Source organism: Acomys minous, assembly GCF_964271855.1.
Source record: "Acomys minous genome assembly, chromosome: 14".
NCBI classification, from domain to species: Eukaryota; Metazoa; Chordata; class Mammalia; order Rodentia; family Muridae; genus Acomys; species Acomys minous.
The window spans coordinates 77,649,918-77,672,652 of record NC_140496.1 but is presented as its reverse complement, the minus strand read 5'-3'; the positions used below and the strand labels follow the sequence as shown (position 1 = coordinate 77,672,652).

General features: G+C 37.7%; 1 protein-coding gene across 2 annotated transcripts in view; it reads left to right on the top strand.

Moving 5' to 3' along the window:
• Positions 1 to 22,735, top strand: part of ABCD3 (ATP binding cassette subfamily D member 3) — a 63,469-nt gene that overhangs the window by 29,608 nt on the left and 11,126 nt on the right. For both annotated transcript variants that reach the window (XM_084757600.1, XM_084757599.1), the window contains exons 3-16: positions 2,383 to 2,481; positions 3,353 to 3,441; positions 8,367 to 8,436; positions 9,773 to 9,870; positions 10,447 to 10,570; positions 12,139 to 12,195; positions 14,138 to 14,280; positions 16,817 to 16,886; positions 18,249 to 18,318; positions 18,406 to 18,503; positions 18,600 to 18,691; positions 20,230 to 20,321; positions 20,403 to 20,469; positions 21,831 to 21,894. In XM_084757600.1, coding sequence (XP_084613726.1) covers positions 2,383 to 2,481; positions 3,353 to 3,441; positions 8,367 to 8,436; positions 9,773 to 9,870; positions 10,447 to 10,570; positions 12,139 to 12,195; positions 14,138 to 14,280; positions 16,817 to 16,886; positions 18,249 to 18,318; positions 18,406 to 18,503; positions 18,600 to 18,691; positions 20,230 to 20,321; positions 20,403 to 20,469; positions 21,831 to 21,894 — 1,233 coding nt within the window. The remainder of the gene's footprint in view (positions 1 to 2,382; positions 2,482 to 3,352; positions 3,442 to 8,366; positions 8,437 to 9,772; positions 9,871 to 10,446; positions 10,571 to 12,138; positions 12,196 to 14,137; positions 14,281 to 16,816; positions 16,887 to 18,248; positions 18,319 to 18,405; positions 18,504 to 18,599; positions 18,692 to 20,229; positions 20,322 to 20,402; positions 20,470 to 21,830; positions 21,895 to 22,735) is intronic.

Sequence of the window (22,735 nt, the reverse complement as noted above, 5' to 3'; positions counted from 1 at the left end):
TGAATAAAAATTCCTTTTACATTTATCCTCTGCTGACCTGAGATTTCCTTTATTCTGTAATTCTGAACTATACTTACTGCCAATTAGGGGTATGTATCTGTGGGTTTAAATGTAATCAATACAGTGTGCAACCTGGGAAGATTGTTCATTTGTTTGTTTGTTTAACTAATTTTAATTTATCATTTATTTACTTATTTTATGTATGAGGGTTTTGCCTTCATGTATGTATTTGTATCACATGCATGCTTGATTCCTATAGGAGTTAGAAGAGAATATTGAATCTCCTGGAACTGGAGTTATGGATAGGTGTGAGCCATCATGTGGGTGCTAGGAACCAAACCCAGGTCCTCAGCAAGAGGAACACGTACTCTTAACTGCTGAGTGGCATTTCACAGTCATTTAGGTATTATTTTAATTAAGACATATTTATACAAATGCTTGTGCAGTAGTAGTTGCTCTATTATGGACATTTGTTTGTGGAGAACATAGTAGTTAACCAAGTGAGCTGTGACTGGGGATCTGGAAAGGAATGCACAGGATGTGTTCTGGAGTAGCTTGTGGTTTTCAGGGGTTCTGTTTTCTATCTCCCAGTCTAAGGGTAGTAAATACTCCTGCCAAAAGCTGTAGATGCCACTTCTCCTTATGTTTACAAATAACTTTATTTCTGTTTTCTTGTACTGTTAAAAAAAAACCAAATCTCTAAGGGGAAAGCCATTATCTTGTCTTAAATCTCTGTCCTGACAATAAATTCTTGATACGTCTGTGTCCTTTAGGCTCTGTCTTTTGTAGGCACTCCTACCTTTTGTCATGTGTGTTCTCTTCAGCATCTTGATGCTGAGTGTGTACAGTGTGTGTGTGTGTGTGTGTGTGTGTGTGTGTGTGTGCAAGCTTGCTGTTTGTGCTTTAACCCTTCTTTCTCCACTTTTAACTCTTTAAATGTTGTGATCTTTCTGTGTCTCCCTGCCCAAATTATTCTTTTTCTCATGACTCTGGCTATTCCATCTGAATTACTTACTTCGTACTTTCCTTCTGTCTTTGTTCCCTCTATTAGGAATGAATTGCATATGGTAATGAGTTTAGGAATTTATTAGTAAGAATCAGCAGATTACATATTGGAAACGTTAAGTGATAAATCTAGTAATCCAGAAGGTTTCTTTTTTTCACTTTCCCTCTCTTCTTCCTTCCTTCCTTCCTTCCCTCCTTCCTTCCCTTTTGTACTCTTTGTTTTGTTTTTCTAGACAGGGTTTGTCTGTGTAGCCCTGGATGTCCTGGAACTCACTCTGCAAGCCAGACTGCTCTCAAACTTATTGCCTATATATCTTGAGTTCTGGGATTAAAGGCATGAGTCATCACTGCCCAGCAGAAGTTTCTTAAAATTAGGGAAACTCATGTTCAGGATTTTAAAAAAAGTTTCTATTTATCAAGAAGTGGAGACTATGGATCCGGGACGTGGTGGTGGTGGTGGTGGTGGTGGAGGAGGAGGAGGAGTACATGCCTACCATTCATGAGGTCTTGGATTCAATTCCTGTCACTGCAAAAGATAAAACAAATCAGTAAATACTTGACCATTTCTTACTCTGCACTTCTCAGAGCTTCAGCCACATTGGCCACTTTGTTGTCCCTTGAGTACTTTGACATGCCTGTTTTTACTTGTGTTCTATTCGCTGATGCTCCTCTATCAGAGAGCACACCTCATTTCTCTTTCCACCTTTTAGGTGATTCTGTTTTCTTAGGATCTTTCGAATATGGAGAGCTGCTCAAGTGTGCATTGTACATTTAGCTGTCTGTCTTAATAGTTGTCTATGCAGTTGCATGAGAGGTGGCTCTGTAATCACTATGCATCAGTTGCAGCTATATTACATTTGGTTCTGTATCATTGTGGATTGTTGCAGCTATCTTAAATGTGGCTCTGTAATCACTGCATTTGCTGCAGCTATCTTAAAAGTAATTTTGTAATCACTGCATTTGCTGCAGCTATCTTAAAAGTGACTCTGTAATCACTGCATTTTCTGCAGCTATCTTAAATGTGACTCTGTAATCACTGCATTTTCTGCAGCTATCTTAAATGTGGCTCTGTAATCACTGCATTTACTGCAGCTATCTTAAATGTGACTCTATACTCACTGCATTTTCTGCAGCTATCTTAAAAGTGACTCTGTAATCACTGCATTTGCTGCAGGTATCTTAAATGTGGCTCTGTAATCACTGCATTTGCTGCAGCTATCTTAAATGTGGCTCTGTAATCACTGCATTTGCTGCAGGTATCTTAAAAGTGACTCTGTAATCACTGTATTTGCTGCAGTTATCTTAAATGTGGCTCTGTAATCACTGCATTTGTTGTACCCACCATCTTAAAAAGGTCTTTTTCCTCTCTAAATGTAGAAAGAAGGAAAGAAAGAGCGAGCTATGGTGGACAAAGTATTTTTATCAAGGCTCTCACAGATCCTGAAAATCATGGTCCCTAGAACATTTTGTAAGGAGGTAAGTCTTCTGAAATTATACTACTTATTCAACTTTCCATGTTCATAAGTATTGAACAGTCAGTGAGAGCAATTCAGGTAAGATGTTTTGTACAGGTAAAGAAGACTATTAAATTTATCTCTAAATTTTCACTAGTATTGCTGATGTAACATTCCCTGCTTGTCACTTTTTAACACTGTTTTGCCTAGTAGAAGTGTACAATAAATTTTCTTATCTGGACCTGCTGGGTCAGCACCTGCATGCCTCACGTGGTTTTAATCCCCGCCCCCCACCCAGTCTTCATCCTATCCTGTTTCCCTTGGTTTGTTTAATGTATTGCTCACACTACTGCTGCTACTATCTGCAGAAGTAGATATATTAAAAATGAAATTCAATTTGTTAAATAAAAGCTCTCAAGCTGGGCATGGTGGCGCACGCCTTTAATCCCGGCACTCGGGATTTGTTCAACTTGCACAAAATTTTAAGCTTCATTGTTTGTTGTTTAGTTAATATGGTAACCATTACCACTGTTCTTTATTAAAGTAGTATATTAAAAATAAACAAGAAAATCATAACATACCAAGCCAAATAATCTTAAGTTACATGTCTAGTTTCCGCTGCTGACTTTCTGTGTGAAAGCAAGTTACTTGACCTGCCTTTGACTTTTGGATAAGAAATAATAAATGCTCTATAAGGCCTTTGACATATATGTTATAATTTTAAGTTCCCTTTAAGCTCTATTTAAAATTTATTATAGATTAAAACACACATAAAATGTAAATACATATTGTTAGAATAAAACTCTAAAATTTAAAACCAGAAGCTTCACCAGGTTGCTGTTTCTTTTAACATTCTGAAATGCATTTGTTTTATTCTTGCTGGTTTATTTTAGACAGGCTACTTGGTACTTATTGCTGTTATGCTGGTCTCTCGAACATACTGTGATGTTTGGATGATTCAAAATGGGACCCTCATTGAAAGGTATTCATTGTTCATTCACTATTTTCTTGTGTGTGTGTGTGTGTGTGTGTGTGTGTGTGTGTGTGTGTGTGTGTGAAATAGCAGTTTACCTTACCTTGTGTTTAAGCTTTGCTAGGATAAGCCAAAACCCCAAAAATAGAGTAAAATATACCAAAGTCCAGCTAAGTGTTTGTTCATTTACATAATGATGTAAATGATATTTAGATACTTCCTTTGTCCGCGCTGTGGTGCACGGTGACGGTAGGAGTGTGTGCCACTGAACAGAAGGAGTGCTGTGCCGAGCCTTGCTGAGCTCACAGTGTGTGAAGGGCACAGATAAGGAAGCCAGAAATGAAAGTGTAGTGTAATAGGTGCTGTTACAAGAGCTTAAAAGTGCAGGCAAGTGTTGACTATCTAAAATTAATAAGGTAATTGGGAGGGAAATGTCAAAACATTTGGTGACTCTTACGGAGTATGCTTATTAGAAGGAAAAAAAAACCAGACTTTTTGATTCAAAAGTTAATTTCTCATGGTTTTAATGATATTTCTGACATCATAATCACTTTAATTGAAAACTTTGAATTTAAAGTTGAAAAATGGCCGTTGGGTTACCTCAGGTTGTAATAACACTCATTTGTCTGTTAAGGAAGTTGCTGTTATGAGTGACAAGGTGAAATTTTTTATTGGAATTCTGTATCGTAGTATGCAGTGTTTTATCAGATATATATTAAAATATATAATCTAAGGTATCTTTTTGGATAATGTCTCCTTTTGAAATCTTTTTAAAATAATGCTTTTCATTTATATTGTTGATAATGTAGGAAGCATGTTTTCTGACTCATTTGTGTAGGAAAGAGAAGAAATGTGATTGTTTAAGATAAAGCCTTTGTAAACCTGTATGGGTAGATTAAATAGCCTTTTAAATTCAACACACATCTCCCTGAGTAGATGTGCATTTGTTTTTGTAGGTGTTGTGGCTTTAGAGTGGGTTTGTCCTCTACTTTGGAAGTGAGAAGTCACTTTTGCTTATCTCTGTGGTGTCATTCTACAGTGTTGTGTTGTCAGGATTTACTGGTTACGAGACACTGTGTTGTTGGGAGCTAAGCTACAGCCTGTGCTTTGGTAGTTGCTCTTCTGTACAGCATCTTGTGTGTCCTGCCATTTATTCATTACAGGTGTTTGTTAGCTCCCAGCTCTGACTCAGCTCAAGGTTTTTCACAGTACTATAAAACCACAGTACATATGCACATGATGTAACATTGCCGAGCATACCAGGTACTCTAATTTTACACCAGCATCCCATGCCTGTAGCTTCCTGCGCGCCCGAATCTTCTATTGTCATTTTCCTGCTTATTTTCCCATTGTGGTAGACACATCCTTCTCTGAGAAAGGGCCAAGGGAAGTGAAATTTTGAGCCCTTGTGGATCTGAAAGTGTCTTTCTTCTATTCCCACACTTCATTGATGATCCAGCTGTGTTTCTACATCCAATTTGAAACTCATTTGCCATCAGACTTTGAAAGTGTCGGGTCTCAGCTTGGCTGCAGGTTGTATAATCATCTGTCCCATCTGAAGAATTGCTGAGGCCTGGCCTCACTCAGGAGTTTCTGGTTTAATTAGCTGTCACCATTTGGGATGTCAGGTGATTCCAATTTACAGCAAGCTGTAAAAACCACCTATCATGTCTGACACTTTAATTCTATTAGCTAGAAATTTTCTCCCCACATTTTCCAGAGAATTTTTGACATAATTTTATTTCCAAGAACCATCTTTTGTAGGGATCCTCATTTTTATAGTAGTCATACTTTCAGTTAAGGATGTTTTTTTTCATTTCTGAAGCCATTACTACTACTACTGCTGCTACCACCACCACCTCCTCCTCCTCTTCTTAGTCTTTTTTGGTATTTTGTTATTTTGTTTGTTTTGTCTTTTAGCTCCCAGAATTCTGTGTCTTTAACAGTCCTTTTTAATGTTAGAGAATTTTCTCAAGCAGCTTGTGACTCTTGGCTGTGAATTAACACTTAAAAGTGAAAGCTTAAAAACAATACCAACACCACACAGGGCTTGTTGGCCATCTGGTCCCACTGAAGGGGTCTGTAGGAGTCTTAAGTGTGTGCATATGTGTACATGTATAATAATAATAGGGTTTGGTCATGCTCTGTGTATATAAGCTGTAAGCCCAAGTAATTTGGGACCTTAATATGGTAGATATACAGAAGACATTTCTAACCTTCCACTTGATTTGTAAAGTTTCATATTTTTTCTTTGATAATTTTATCTATAATTTTAAGTGTCTCTCCAATTATTATAGTCTTCACACATGATATTGTATTTGGTGTGTTAAAAATGCCCACTAGAAATATTATATTAAGTATTGGAATCACATAAAGAATGGTACAGAATTGAATATTACTTTATCTCCTAAAGAAAAGAATGGAAAATTGTTTTTTTAATTTTTCCTTTTAGATGCTTCTGTAATCCAAAACAGTAATTTTTATGTACTATGGGTTTCTATATTTTATTGAATTGATTTTTTACATACTTATTAACATGGAAAATACATTGCCAAGAGTAGGTTATATGTAGTTTAATTGATGATGATGGACAGAAGCCAATTGATAGTTTTGTTAGTCAGCCTAGTATTCAGTTTTAAATCTTAATTGTGAAACTAAAAAGAATTTCTTTCTATAAGTTTTCTTGAGGGTTATTTTACTTAAAACAATTCCCTAGGAGTTGGGGTGTGGTGGCATATTCCAGTAATTCCAGATATGAGAAGTCTGATGCAGGAGGAGTGTATGTTTGCGGTCAACCTGCACTCTATTCAAGACCCTGTCTAAAATAAAATAAAACATTTAATAACATTTCACTGGGGCTAGGCTTTGAGGTTTTAGTAACCAATGCCATTCCTAGTTACTGTTATTTCTCTCTCCTTCTCTCTGGTCATGGCATCTCTACACAGCAGAGGAAAGTAACTAAGACAACTTTCTCTGCAGTGCAGTTTTTGAGCTTCAGTCATGTATGGGACTTCAACACTTGGTTAAATACAAATACTTATTAGTTGCTTAGTTAAAATAGTTTAAGTATTGCAGGGCAATTTTATTTGAAAAATCAACACTCTTTGACTCAGTATTAAAGTTGCATTGTGAATGAATTTGCCTTTTCATTTTTGGCTCTTCTAAGTAGGTCTGGAGTTTCCAGGAAATTTGTTAGTGTTATTAATGTGCTCCCTTTTATATTCGTTCATATTTAAGACCTACTTGTTAGTAATGGCCAAGAAGTGTGTAGAATGTGGAAGTTATAATAGGACAGACATCTGTAAGGATGAAGCTAGTGATGCCACAATGTGGAAGAGGAGCCTTCTTAACTGTGGCTGCTTTATCTAAGTATACAGATGTATTTTATTTTCATCTATTTTGTTATAAGCATTATTTTTAAAGTCCCAGACAATCTTTCATAAATGTCCTTGAATCCTTGGGAGTAATAGTAGCTTAATTACTCTTTCTTAACTGTGTTTCTTTTGCAGTGGAATAATAAGCAGAAGTGTGCCTTTATTCAAGGAACCATTTTTAAAATTTATAGCAGCTACTCCATTGGTAAACAGTGTGCAATGATGGATGGATGGCATGTGCTGTATCAAATGTTATATATAGTGTCAAGTGTTTCACAGCTTGGGCAGCACTAAAGCTTTTTGGTTTTCTGTACTTTGACTCAACTTTAACTGAACTTATAAGCTTTTTGCACTGTCCTAATTGCTTCTTGTTCCAAGTAGGATTATTGCTGTTAACAGTATTTTTGTACTGTTGCATTTTTTTTCCTTTTAGTTCAGCTTTTTAAAAAAGCCCAGTATTTCTTTTCTTCAAGAATTATAGAAAAAATGTATTTTTTGTTAGTATAAGGTAACATTTCCTAAAAGTTTTGTCAAGAAAATAGGCATGCGGTAAATCCCTTTAGATTTTTATATATTAAAATCTTTGAGAAGATCTTTGGTAAAGATGTTTTATAGCTTTGTTTAATCCAGATTTCCCCAAATGTGGATTAATGATAAATTATTTCCTTATCAGTCAGCTTTTTAGGAGATCTAAGCATATTGTTTGCTAAAATTTTTCTGAAAAGAAAGTTCTGTGACCATACCCGTCCTCTTTAACAAATATATATGCACAATATACTACTAAATAATGGCTGTCAAGCTTTTATTAGGATTTAATTTTATTTTATCTGTATGGGTTTTGCGTGCATGCATGTGTATGTACCATATGCATGCCTAGTACTTGCAGAGGCGAGAAGAGATTACAGACAGTTATGAACTGCTGTGTGGATGCTAGGAACCAAACCCAAAATCCTCTGCAAGAAGAGCAAGTGCTCTTTATGGCTGGGCCATCTCTCCAACCCTGGATTTCAAACTCTTTAATAAAGTAGTAGAACCCTTATTTTAGATTCTTAATATATATTTTAAAAGCAGGTAAATGCACAAAACAGACAAAAAGCAGATAAAAGAGGAACTGATTTTGTTGAACTGTGTCAGGGACCAGAAGCTTTTACAGATTGATTCAGAGCTTCCCTCAGGTGCCAGCCAGTCTCAGGATTGGCCGGCCAGGACCTATGGTTTAAGTCTCATTACTCCATACGTTTTTTTCTTTCTTTTTCTTTGTCTTTTTTCTAGACAGGGTCTTGGTATGTAGCCCTGGGCTAACTTGATTCTTAATATGTAGACCAGGCTGGCCTTAAACTCACAGAGATCTGCCTGCCTTTGTGTGCTGGGATTCAAAGTGTGCACATGCCATACTTTCTTTTTAGATAAAACTGTATTAGAATCTAGTTAGGCTGTTTTATTTTTTCCTTATTACTTAAAAATTCAATAGAAATTCCCAAGATGGTTTTAGAGCTCTAGGTTTTCTAGTGTTACATTTGGCTTCTTTGCGACTAATGCATTGCATGTGCTGGTTTGCAGTGGCATCATTGGTCGTAGCAGTAAAGATTTCAAGAAATACTTATTCAACTTCATCGCTGCCATGCCTCTTGTAAGTGTACTTCTTCATAACTTTCCTGTAGGAAAACTTCACACCTCATTAAAATTTGAATTTGTACTTACTAATTTCAAAGATTTGTGATATTAAATTCTAATTCTGTGCTAAATTTTATAGTTTATAGTCTAATTTTTTTCAGGGTAAACTTTCACACTTAATAGAAAATTGAAAATTTTTATTTGGCTTGAATTTATCTATATTAGTGTATTTGTAACACACACACACACACACACACACACACACTTTTTTCTCCCTCTCTCTGTTTTCTGCCCCCCTCCCCCCATCTCTGCTTCCCTCCCCTTTCCTTCCCTCCCTCCCTCTCTCTCTTTTTTTCCTCTCAACTCTTTGCTGACCAGGTTTTCTCTAGTGTTTAAGCACATGCTATGAAATGGCAACAGGACCCTGTTCCCACTTGGGACAACTGAAAACATTTCCAGATTGTGAAACTGGGAGTAAGATGGGTAAACTACGCAGGAACTACTGATTGAAAACATAAATAGTTGCAACTTGAACCACTTTTAAACTAGATTCTGTTATCTGAGTTTACTTAGAAATTAGTTTAACCTAAAACCCAAGTGGTTTTCTTACCTTGGTCTTTATTTTTATTTTCTTGGTCCTTAAGACTTCTAATGTCCAGATTGGGAGGAGAAGTTTGCTTGTGAAACCTAATTAAATTCTAGTTTAATATAGCTTGAGGATGGGCATAAAGAATTTTTAGACTTTTCAGTTAAAAAATTAATGTAGGTAACAGGAATCAAAGGTTGGAAACAATGTGAGAACATTTTTAATAAAGTGAGTTTAAACAAAACTGTGGAGGGATTGATTTAATGGTGGGCTAGATTAGGAAAGAGCAGTAGAATAATCTGGAAAGTAGCACATGAAACTCACACTGTAGAAGCGAAGACACGTGGAGTGTGAGTAGAACCCATAGTCTAGGCCATCGTGCTGATTGTGGAGCGTGGACTGTGACGCGAGCCCCCGGTGCAGGCTGCAGTGTGGTAGGTGGTGGGCGTGCGGGGACTGCAGTGTGTGCGCTTGTACACTCCCTATCAGGTCAAAGCAGAAAGCTTTGCGTTTTTGGTTACCCTGAAAGGGTCTCAATAATATTTTAAAATTGAACTCCAAGTAAGAGTCCAAATACCGTAATTAAGTACATGTAGCTTAGCTTGTTATTTTTTGCATTGTTATAAAATCTAAATAAAACAGAACTGAATTACAGTATGGCCTGTGAGTTATCAAAATCAGAACTTGGAGATACAGAAACTGATAGATTTACAACTTAGTAAGCTGAAGTTGAAGCAAACCGCTAACACTCGCTTGTTTGGTTTAGATCTCGCTGGTTAACAACTTCCTGAAGTATGGGCTGAATGAGCTCAAGCTGTGCTTCAGAGTGCGGCTCACGCGCTACCTCTATGAGGAGTACCTCCAGTAAGTGCAGCGCGGATGCCGAAGCGGCTCACGCGCTACCTCTATGAGGAGTACCTCCAGTAAGTGCAGCGCGGATGCCGAAGCGGCTCACGCGCTACCTCTATGAGGAGTACCTCCAGTAAGTGCAGCGCGGGTGCTCACGCGCTACCTCTATGAGGAGTACCTCCAGTAAGTGCAGCGCGGATGCTCACGCGCTACCTCTATGAGGAGTACCTCCAGTAAGTGCAGCGCGGATGCCGAAGCGGCTCACGCGCTACCTCTATGAGGAGTACCTCCAGTAAGTGCAGCGCGGATGCTCACGCGCTACCTCTATGAGGAGTACCTCCAGTAAGTGCAGCGCGGATGCCGAAGCGGGCAGCAGGGCTCACGTTAGGCATTTTCTTGTTTATTGGTTTATCTTCCAAGAAAATGGCTCTTAGCCTAGGAGCACATTGGGGGGTGACCGGCCGACGTGAGTTAGGACAGTCCCTAGGCTGTCTAGACTAGTCTGCGTGCGTGTGCAGCGGGCAGGAGAATGTGCATATGCGTGCTCTCTGTATTCCGTGTTTTGAAATCACTTTCTAATTGCTGTTTCAGAGCTTTCACATATTATAAAATGGGCAACCTGGATAACAGAATAGCAAATCCAGACCAGCTGCTTACACAAGATGTAGAAAAATTTTGTAACAGTGTAGTTGATCTGTATTCAAATCTTAGTAAGGTAAGTTTACCTACTTAAGAAAAATGTTTTTGTTAGAGTCGTTGAATTTTGAATTTTTATAGAATTGATTGGGTAAAAGGGAGTAGAGTATAAATAATGCTTTTAAAAGAAAATTCAGATAGCTGTAATTGTTTTAATTATGTAATTAATTTAAAATCTTACTTCTGTGAAGTGTTTGACTTAGAATTGAAATTATAAAATTATAAAAGTTTTATAAAAATTTCACAGATGGGTTTCAGACAAGTGTTCTTGCCTGTTCTAGCACTTGTTACAGGTTGGCTTTTCAGCTTATATTTCAAATTAGACCTCCATAAAATGAGGGACTTTCTGTTTCTCTTCTTCAGTATCCAGATGTGAAGAACCATAACGTGTGTGTGTGTGTGTGTGTGTGTGTGTGTGTGTGTGTGTGTGTGTGTGTTTTGAATGTGTTCATATGTGCAGGTCCCACGATATGCAGCTTTGGGTGTCAGTCTTACATTCCACCTGGATTTGAGATAGTCTCTCTCTTGCTGTTCAGTGCTGTGTGTAAGCCAGCTAGTCCATGTGTCAATTGCTCATCTCCTGAGAGGAGCATGCTGGGATTACATATGCTTGTGCTTGGTGTTCAGCTTTTATGTGTGTTCTAGAAGTGAGGATTTAGGTGGTCAGCTGCTCATGGCAAACACTTTACCCCTGAGTCACTTCTCTAGCACCTCTCTCTTCAGTATTATTAATAGATCTATGAAGCTGACTCTATAGAGAAACTGTTTCAAAGCCTTTCCTCTTGGCCCTTGAGTAAATGTGTAGCTCATAAAGTGTCGTATCCATAATAAGAGAAATGTTGTGAAATTAATAGTTTTTGTGTACTATAGTGCATTCTGTTTTAAATATATATTTAATTCCTGACTTATATTTGAATTGAATCTTAAAAATATTTTAAGCTTCTTAATAATATGAAACAGAAGGATGCATCTGTTAGTACTCATCATGTATTAGACTTCAGATCAATAAATACAATGTGGGTTCCTTGAAAAAGGTTAAAGTGATGTTGCTATTGGAACAGCATCTGAGTTCTTCTCAGTAGCAGTACTGTAATGTGAAGAAACTTTGAGTATTATATCATCAGATAAGCTCCGTAGACTCACAGGGTTATTTCACTTTTGTAATTGTTATGATAAGGTAGTAGACTCAAACAGTCTTACAGAAGGAAGTCTCTTTCATCTTGACGCGGTATCAAACCAGAAAATGCATAGCAGATTTGGAATTATAACTCATAATTTTATTTAATGTATTTATACTTCTGTATATGGGTAATTATCCTGATAGAGATAGCTTAGTAATGAAGAGAAATATTTCTCACACTTGATGCTCAGTAGTCATTGTTTGTGATATCTCCGTTTCATGTTCTTAACTGGATGATAATCATTGATCTAGGCACTGTTACAGTCTATTAAGCACAGTGAGAACTGCGCATATTATGTATTAAATATTGAATTACGTTTTGTATGTAACGTTTTGTATTACTTGTCAGTCTAGGCAAGCTAATTCTTAGATCTAATTCTTTATATTCTAATGTGTTTTTTTAACAGCCATTTTTAGACATAGTTTTATATATTTTCAAGTTAACAAGTGCAATTGGAGCTCAGGTGAGTCCACTTTTATTCTTTTTGTTTGTATTTGTGTATATGCACATGTGTACACACACACACACACACACACACACACACACACATGCACACATGTGGAGGTTACAGGACAACTTGCAGGAGTTTTTATTTTCTCCTTTCACCATGTGGGGTCCAGGGATTGAACTCAGCCTTGGCAAAAATGTCTTTACCCACTGAGCCGTATTGCTACCCCTGTTCTGCATGTGGTAATCAGTGTGCAGGTCTAAGAATGAATGGAAACATCTTCACATTATACTTCATATGATACAGCTATAAAATAATACTGTACTGGAGGCTTTAAAATAAGTATCCTAATTTCGCTTTTCAGTTTCTTTTAAATTAGATACTTACTTTTTTTTTCTGGCAATAATAACCGTGAGTATTCAAACACACATTGCATACTTTGGACACATGCATACCTATTGTTGCAAAGTAATGAGAGATTTGGCAGCAAATAATTTAAATAAGTTAGAATAAGATCAGCAATATTCTCAGAATGAAATACTAGTTTCAGAAGTGTTTTATAATGATAAATTATAATGATAAGTTGTTGGCTAGTCCATGAGCCTTATCTCTTTTCTCTTATATTTGTGATGACAAGAGTTTCTTTTTCTTTTCTTTTCTTTTTCTTTCTTTTTTCTTTGAGTTTAATTGACATCTAACCAATAATTATCTTAATTTTATTGCATTATGTATTTATAGCAAACCATGTAAGAGTGTGTTGGTTTTATGTGCCTAGGTATAGTGTCATTTTTATTAATTTTGTGGTTGATTAATAATTTACCTGGTTGTTTTATTGCTTTCCTTTTGTTTGAATTTCCTGTTTTTCTTTTTACTACCCTGTGATTCAGGTTTAATCATTCTATAGCTGACTGTACCCTAAGAGAGTAGACAGACTTAATTGTTTCTAGTCTCTATACTATACTTTATATTTCTTGTATTTTTCATATTTATATGTGCAGTTCTGCATCAGCATTTAAAAAGTACAGTTAGCATCTCCAGCCAATTTGCTGTAGTTACTGAAAGTATTTAATCAGTCAGGTACAATTTTGAAAAACCTTGGTATATGTGTTTATATACGTTATACTAGCCATAAAAGATGAGTCAGTTCCTGCAGAAGGAAGGTTATAATATATTTAAAGAATTATTCAGGAAATTATAATAAAGTATGAAATGCCCACTAGTGGAAGCTTTAAGGAAATATTTAGTACCTGGAAGAATTGGAGCTGACTGTGAACTGTTTTGAGGAGATACTTAGATGTGCATTAGATGGTGAGCTTGTCAGATGCAGGAACAGCCCCACTGAATGGCATGTCAGATATGTAGAAATTAAGGGTGGTTTGGGGTCTAGTTGAAACTTAAGATAGTCAGTGGACTGTGGGGTCACTTACAGAGTTGTAAAGTATAGAATATGAAAATGCAGTGTACAAGCAGGGAATGGCTGACAGCTTGCTTAAGGAGTTAACCCTTGAAGCACCGATACACTGTTGGGTGAGGGTGCATGGTACATACTTGGCAGTAATATCTTGTACCCTACAAATGGTGGCCTAGAAGTATAAATTTAGCATAAGATAAGAGCTAAGGAAGGAACCTAGGGGAATATTAACAAATAGAGTGAAAAGCAGAGCTCTGAGAACTGTGGACTCTCAAGAGAACATCAGGTTGGGTTCCAGCAGAAGTGGGCTGGATGACAGAGAAGGTAAGTACCACGAGCGTTTTCAGGGGAGCAGTTTTGGGGAGGGGAACTAAACAGTGCCAGTGGATGATAGAAGTGTAGAGAATAGCAGGAAATTTTCCAGGAGAAAAAGAAAAGTAAGCAAAGGCTCAGCTTCTCAGTCCCAGTTGCTTATGGACCTTCTGTGCATGGATTTTATTACCGTGTCCTTGAGGGTTGTGCGTCTTTCTCTTTCGTTAACCATAGGGCCCAGCAAGCATGATGGCCTACTTGCTTGTTTCTGGGCTATTCCTAACTCGGCTCAGAAGACCCATCGGGAAGATGACAATTACAGAGCAGAAATATGAAGGAGAATATAGATACGTTAATTCCCGACTCATCACAAATAGGTAAGTAGAAGCATTCTAAAACGATAATGAAGCTTTGTTTTTGTGGATATTGCTATCATTTATATTGACTTGAAATTAAACTTAAAATACAGGTACTGAAAATAGTATGGGTTTTCACTTTTTTTGAAAATAAGCCTCACTTGGAATATTGGTTTTATAAAGTAGAAACCCTGGGTAGTTCAGCTATTCCTTGTTAGCCTTGTAGTTTCCTTGATTTACCGCTTCATATCTTACAATTCACTGATTTTCTGTGAATTTCATTTTAAAATTTAGTCATGATATAATTCAGATTTGTTTGTACTTATTCAAAGAAACTTTTGCCTTGATTTACCCACTGGATAAATTAAACCCAGGCATTTTAAAGTTGTGACTGTTTTTCAGTGCTCAGTAAGTAATTCCATGTTTTCCAGATAGTTTTTTTTTGTGGAGAGAAGGGGTGCTGGGAATTTAGCCTTAGGATCTCTTGAATGCAAGCCAGAACTCTGCCATGAGGTAATGCTCTTAGACCTCTGGTCAGTTTTGAGATCTAAAATAATAATAAGAAATTTTAGGCATTGAAGTCATCTATATTAGTTCAAAGTCTACCCTTTCTACTTATTAATTATATATTATGTGATTTTAGCAAATTATTTATAACTTCAATTTCCTGTAGATAGATAAATGACTTGTTAAGAGGGTTAACTCTACACGTGCTTCTGGCTCAGGTTTTCATCAGGAACTAGGATGCTCTGTAAACTTTCTTGGGCCTATCCTTAAGTCAATTTTGAGGGTCCTAGTGTGTGTGTATGTATGTATGTATGTATGTATGTATGTATGTATGTATGTATGTAATACTATGTAGGGTACTCTATAGGAAGTTACAGAACTACTTAGGACATTAGTCTGTTAGTAATTTCCTCTTCCCTTTCCTTGTTGAAATCCTATGAATTTTATATGTAGAGATCCATGCTCTAGGGAGGCAGGGGATAGTGGGTATAGTTAGTGAGAACCAACATGCCCCCATAGTAGAGACATTGGTGTCTCCCGTAAGAGCCCTCAGGACGCAGCAGTCCCAGCACACCTGTGACTCTTGCTGGGCATTCTCTTGGCTCTGCCCTGCCGTGTGCCCACCCCTAGCTTCACTGCTAGAAACAAAAAGGAGAAACCACTTCTTGTTATTTCTTTAAGAGATTCTTCTCTTCCCCTCCCCTCCCCTCCACCTCCTCCTTCTCTTTTTCTACCTTAGTCTTTCTCTGTATTACTATGTAACCCTGTTGGCTTTGGACTTCCAGTTCTCCTGCCTTGGTGCACTGAATACTGAGGTGCATTTTGATATACATTGTGTGCACATGGGTATATAACTGCCCGTGTGGACGTGTGGAGATCTCAGCTGTCTCCTGCTACCGTGTGGTGCTCTGGGATGGACTTGGATTTGTCAGGCCTGCCTGCTGGTGCTGCCTAGCCATCTCACCAGCCTTCACATACATTCTTACTGTGTCTAAGCTGTGGTATTTAGGCGTCTGTGTTTATATTTACTTTCTGGTGCTATAAGAAGTGCTGTGCGGGGCGGGGGTGGGGGTTGGGGAGCTGGCTCTGAAGCTAAGAGCACTTGTTACTTTTGCAGAGGACTTTGGCTCCATTCCTAGCACACATATGCTGACTCACAGCCATCTGTAATTCTAGAAACACTGCTTGAGTAGTTTACATCTTGCTCACAGGACAGAAAGACCATAACTTTTAGTTTAGACAGGAGCGATAATCTTAGCCGCTGAACTATGCTGGTTACGTGACTGTAAAGAATTTGCCTAATTACATTGAGCCTTTCTTCATCTGCAGGGACTGTTTTTTGCTACTGAAGACCTTTGTGGCTCTTGTGGGCCCATTCATGCTTTCAGGGGAGATGCTTATGAGGGATAATATGCAGCCACACCTCCAGCACTGCAGCGCCTCAGGGCGTCACTTGCTTTCTGTGTTTCAAAGGCTGAATAGCAAAGCATCACTACTTGTATTTTCTGTTAATTTTTTCCAGCTCTTTACAGTTTAGGTCTGTAATTTAACTATGGTCTATGTCTGTCCCAGCTTAAACACCTTGTAACAGGGTGTCTTTCCTCTTCTGTCTCAGTTACAGTTTGTGAGTATTTGCTCACTGCATCTTTAACAGCCAGGTCCAATTTGTGATCCAGTCAGTTGTGTGCTCTTGTGCTCCTACAAGCTTTGCTAGGAACTGGCTTGGCTTGTGCCAGGTTTTCTCTTAGGGATAAGATGTCCATTTATCATTTTGCTATTCATTTGTTTTACTGTTATTGAGGAGGGGGCCTGCTACTGAGTGCTTTTGGAGGTCAGAGGAGAGCTTTGTGGAGTTGGTTCTCCCCTTCAGCCTTTATGTAGGTGAACTCAGGTTGGCAGGCTTGCACAGCAAGTGTTTAACCCCTGAGCCATCTCACTGACCCAGGATGTCCACACACATAACAAAAGTTCACTCATTGAACACTGCCTTTCGGTTACATTTCAGGGTGAGTTAACAGTGTCATTAATTCCTAATTATTTTCTTTAATAGTGAAGAAGTTGCCTTTTATAATGGGAATAAACGAGAAAAGCAGACAATCCACTCAGTCTTCCGAAAACTGGTAAGATAACTACTTGAGGGTCAAAGGTTTTTTTCCCCTATGCCTTTACGTATGTATGAATAAATAAATATGTATTTTAAATAGTCTTTATACTGTTTTATTTTTTAAAATTTTTTAAGATTTAGTTATTGTATTTATTATATATGAATGCTTTATCTGCAGAAGAGGGCACCAGATCTCACCATAGATGGTTGTGAGCCACCATGTGGTTGCTGGGAACCTGACTCAGGACCTCTGGACGAGCAGGCGGTGCTCTTAACCACTGAACCATCTCCCCAGCGCTATACTATGTTTTAAAGTAAAATTGAGTTTAAAAACTATTGCATCAACATTAAATTCCCCATTTATAAAATAGGCTGATTTATTAAAATAATTTGGTGCATTTTTGCAATTGTTGCTATAGAATTCTCATTGGATGATTAATTTAATGGTTCCCACGATCAGTGGAAACTATTTGGTAGAGCAGGGTCAGCAAGCTTTTTCTGTGAAGGACAAACGAGTATGTATATATTTTAAGTTTCCTGACTATGTAGTCTCTCTTGGCGCTGTAATACTTACATGAGTGAATGTGGCTGTCTTAAGAAAAGATTTGCAACACAAATGGCGTGCTGGATTTTGTGGCTCATAGTTTGTTGACCTAATATTTGTAGTATACAGAGTTTAAAAAAAGGTTTTTATTTTGCTGCTTGGAAATTTTGAATTCAAACAGTTTTACTCATTCAAAAGTTATTAAGTGCCAGGTAGGCTGTGTAGGTGCTAATGGTAATTAGGTGGGGAGAGTAATGGTGAAAACCTGCCTCTCGGGAGCTAATACTTCAGTGGAAATTTGTGATATTAAATACATATTCTAACAATACTAAAGATTGTTGTGGACTATTTAAAAAATTGGATTTTTGCCATCTAACATGACTAGAGTTTTTAAAGTGCTCACTGATAATAACATACAAAGCCCCTTTCCAGAGGACTGCTGTCCATGCACCAGCTTTTCTCAGCTTTTTTTTCAATGTGTAGGTCTTCATCTCATATACACTTTATTACAGCTTTATCTTCTCTGACAAGCCTATTGGAAATGGCTGCTCATTCTTCCTTTTTGTTCTGGTGACTGATGAGTTTGGGTATATATGTGTTTGTCAGTATTGGAAACAGCATAATGTGTAATGGAAACCATGCTGATAAGCGTGCGTGGTTTGCTGTGGGCTGTGTTGGGCACCTGCTTTCTGCCCAGCATTATGCTCATTGTGTGGGTGAAATACAAATAGGAATCATAGCTACTCAGCACATATTTGTAAATTAACTATGCTTTGTCCTTAGGGAAAATCAGTTTTTTATTTGTTAAAAAAATGCGCTTTTGTTTTGTTTCAGGTGGAACACCTTCATAATTTCATTTTCTTTCGGTTTACTATGGGTTTTGTTGATAGCATCATTGCCAAATGTAAGTATGATTTAAAAGAGATGGTGCAACATGATTTGTGGGAAAAGTGGAATAATGACACCTAAAATCTTAACTATTTTGTCCCAGATATTGCCACTGTAGTCGGGTACCTGGTTGTCAGCCGTCCTTTCCTGGACTTGTCACACCCTCGACATCTTCACAGCACACATTCAGAGCTCCTGGAGGTAAGACAATAATACCAATGCAGTGAGAATTCAAAAGTAAGGCTTTGTTTTTACTTTAGAAATGTGGGCAAAATATAATACTCATTTCTCTTTAAGGATTACTACCAAAGTGGAAGAATGCTTTTGAGAATGTCTCAAGCTTTGGGTCGTATAGTTTTGGCTGGGCGTGAAATGACTAGATTGGCTGGGTAAGATTTGTAACAATAAGCAATTGCATAGAATAATTTTTAAACATATATTGTTCTTATAATGCTGGTACCCAGTTGAGATTAAGATAAGGGAGCGACTGACTTTTCCTACTCTAGGGAGCTGGTTTTGGTAGAAAATTAAGGAAGACTTCTCTCTCAGTGAACTTTCCATCTTCCTGAGGACAGCTGTCCTGAGTCTTAACTAGGTAGCGTCACGTTTGTTGTGTTTCACAGACACTGACCTGGGGTAAGTTGGGAAACGATGGTTCTTGGCAGCTTTTTCTTAGCTTTACATTTGAACGTTTTTGTTCTCAACAATAGATTTTTACCCTTTAAGGATTTATATGGGTAACTTGCTTAAATAAACAAATAGAGGTTGATTTTAATGTAACAAAAATTAAGTTACTTTGTGGCATCTTTAGGTAGTTGTAGATTGTTATATTACCTAGCAACTTTGTCTTAGATAATACAGCATTAAACATCTCAGAAATGAAAATAGAAGGCAGAAATCTAAAATGCAATACCAGGATATGAGAAGTGCCACAAACTTTGGATTGCCTAAGGAAGTTTGCTGACTACCGTCTTCGGCCTGTGACATCTGTCCCTGTGCTCTCTCTGCTGTCATAGTTGTTAAGACAGTTGTAAACACTCTGTGGACTCTTGTTCTTGAGAAGCTGCCATGTGCTGTACTTGTTAGTAACTTTTCTCAGACCTGTATTAAGTTCATGTATATGGGGTTTCCTTGCAGGGGTTCTTTTTTCCTACCCCCAAAACCATTTGATTAAGGAGACGGTGGTATGTTAAAAACATGATACTTAATGCATATAGAGTTCGTGGATATAGGGACAGTTATGCTTCCATGACAGTACCAGCACCAAGGGTATAAATGTACCTATCATTGCCCAAGGTTTCCTTTGGGGGCGTTTCTGCTTGTTATTTACACCAAAACAAACAAACAAATGAGTATCTCCTTTTTGTTTCTCTGATAAGAAAACTTCTCATTGACCTTTATGTCTTTCTTATACTCCCCAACTTTTTATCACTGGATTGATTTCTGTTGTCCCGGTGAATTTCATCATCTATTAAGAATTCTTCATCTTTTCCTTTCTTCAGAACATGAGCATGGAAATACCCTGTTTGTCCATTTGTAGAGAAATAGCATCATCAGTATGTCCTTCCTTCTGATAGAAAGGCCAGCCTTGTATGTGACAAGAGGTCACTACAGCAGCTCAGGACCCAGCCCTCCTGTGTCTTCAGAGTGTACTAATAAGAATACTTGCCAGGGCCCAAAGGAAACACTGTTGTCTTGCTTCTTGTGGGGTGTCACAGAGACGAGGATCCTGCGAAACCTCCTCCCCTATTTCCCTGTGCTTCGCTTTTATTAACGCAAAGTAGGACATATGTGTTATCATTAGTATTTTATGCTGATAGACTTCTTTTAGGTTATATCCTTTAAGATAAATTATACTTTTAGACATTATATATAAAAGATTTAATAATAGCCTAGACTTATGATTATGCTTTCTATTAAATTTTAGTTTTACAGCTCGGATTACAGAATTAATGCAAGTACTAAAGGATTTAAATCACGGCAAATATGAACGCACAATGGTGTCACAGCAGGAAAAGGGTAAATATAAATATCATAGTTTGCAGCTACAGTCTTAAGCTTTTCCTAGTCTGATATCTTACTAATTATTTTCCATTTAAGGTATCGAAGGAGCGCATGTCTTGATCCCTGGTGCTGGAGAAGTCATCAATGTAGACAACATTATAAAGTATGTACAGAAAAAGGCTGCTGTACTGTGTGCATCTGTTACCCTTCATGGTAGCCTTTCTCTGCAGCTTGCAGTTACTTACATGTGTCATTTAAATGTGACTTTTAAAAAATTTAAATAGCTTTGGTATATCATTGACTTAAAAGTTATACATTTTTAGGTATATTTGATGTTTTGATATTACATGTACATTGTAAAATAATGTCCATGTTTCAGCTAATTATTGTATCTCTATCTGAATGTGTGTATATGTATGTATATGTCATTTCGTGTGTGTAGAGCATATTTTTAACTGTTGTCCCTGCGCTGCTGGTTAGAACTCCAGAACTTACTTATCTTCCTTCATAATTAAGGCTTTTATACTTTTTGAGTGACACCACCTCCATTTCCCTCCCCTCAGCCCTTAGCTACTACTACCATACGCTCTTCTAGGAATGTAACTACTTTAGATCCTACATAGAAGGTATATATGAGCTATGTTTCTTTTTCTGTCTTAGTTTGCTTACCATGACGCTCTCTACTGTGAACAATGAACGCCTCTGTTCTTTTAGAAATATGTTTATGGTTTCAGGAGTTTAAGAAAGATTTTTTTCTATGTGCTTATGTATGTTCCTGCCTGTCTGTATGCACCATGTTTGTGTAGGTGTTTGTGGAGACAGAAAAGGACATTGAATCTCCTGGAACTGGAGTTGCAAATGGTTGTGAGCCACCTGATGTGGTTGCTGGGAACCAAGTTTGGGCCCTCAGCAAGTGCTTTTACCCACAGATCCATCTCTTCAGCACCCCAGGTTTAGTTTGTTGGTTTTTAAAAGGCTGAATAGTACTCCTTTGTGTGAGTGTATGCTTACACATATGATATATTCTTTATTCTTTTATCAGTGAAAGAAAGGGAGTTTCCTCAGTTGGGTTGTTGATAAAAACTACAGTGAGTATGGGAGTGCACACACCACTCTGTAACAGACGTTTTATTTCCTGGAATAGGAGTGACCTCTGAAGCAGAGAACTTAGAGCAGTTAAATCTTTAGTTTTTCGAGGAACCTCCATGCTATTTTCTTGTCATTGCTGTCTAATTACACTCTTACCAATAGTGGTTAAGGATACCTTTCCGCTGCATCTTCTGCACTTACCTGCCTTTGTCTCTATAACTGCCATCCTTGGCAGGGGTGGTACTTGGTGTAATTTTGATTTGCATTTCTCTGGTGGTGAGAGATCTTGAGAACCTTTTCATTGCATTTTGTCACCTGAATGTATTCTTTCATGAGGTGTTGGAATGGCCTATTGCTGTTTTGGGTTGTTCCTCTCTGGGGTATAGGGCTCCTTACATGGTTTAACTTCCCTCTTTTTATTAATGTCCTTTTTAGGTTTGATCACGTTCCTTTAGCAACACCAAATGGAGATGTCTTGATCCGAGACCTTAGTTTTGAAGTAAGTTTTTAAATGTTCATGTGAGTTTAAATCATCTTAAAAATATGAACTGAAGATTTAATTAAAGGGTTGTGTTGTCTTTATGAATCCATACAATTACATGTGAAATTAACTGTTTGAACCATCTAGAAATCTCATTTTTCTTAAAATGGACTGGCTTAAAAATCTCAGGGGTTACTACTGTATTAAGTTTGTTTTGCTGGAGAGATGGTCAGCAGTTCAGAGAAGTTGCAAAGTCCCAGTACCCACACGGCGGCTAACTGTCTCAGTTCTCAGAGGTCTCACATCCTCTTCTACACACACGGCACACATAAGATTATACAGGCATGCATATACACAAATGAAAAAAAAGCTCTTAATTTTTTTTTTTTTTTTTTTTTTTTTTTTTGCTGAGAGTTGAACTCAGGACCTCTGGAAGAACAGCCAGTGTGCTGTTGACTACTGAGCCATCTTCCAGCAACCACATGGTGGCTTGCAACCATTTATAATGTGATCTAATTTTTTTCCCTATTGTTTCTTCTTGGACCATGGCTACTAACAAACTGCAGCCAGCCTCCCTAAATGACCAGCAACCATTGATGCCTCCTCTGGGGGTTGGGGCGGGGCTAGTATATATACCCTCTGAAAAGTTCCCAGAATTCCAAATGTCACACAATCGCAAAACTATCTGCAGCTGGCAAAACCATGCCTCTGTTAAAGTGCAAGGCAAATCAGTCAGCTGCTTCAGTCAGTTTGACGCAGCCTTGTATTCCCATGCCAGGGATTAAGACAAAAATACATTCTTATAAAATTTCTGTTTTTAAAAGAAACCAAAATTCCAAAATTGTCACTACTTTGAGTA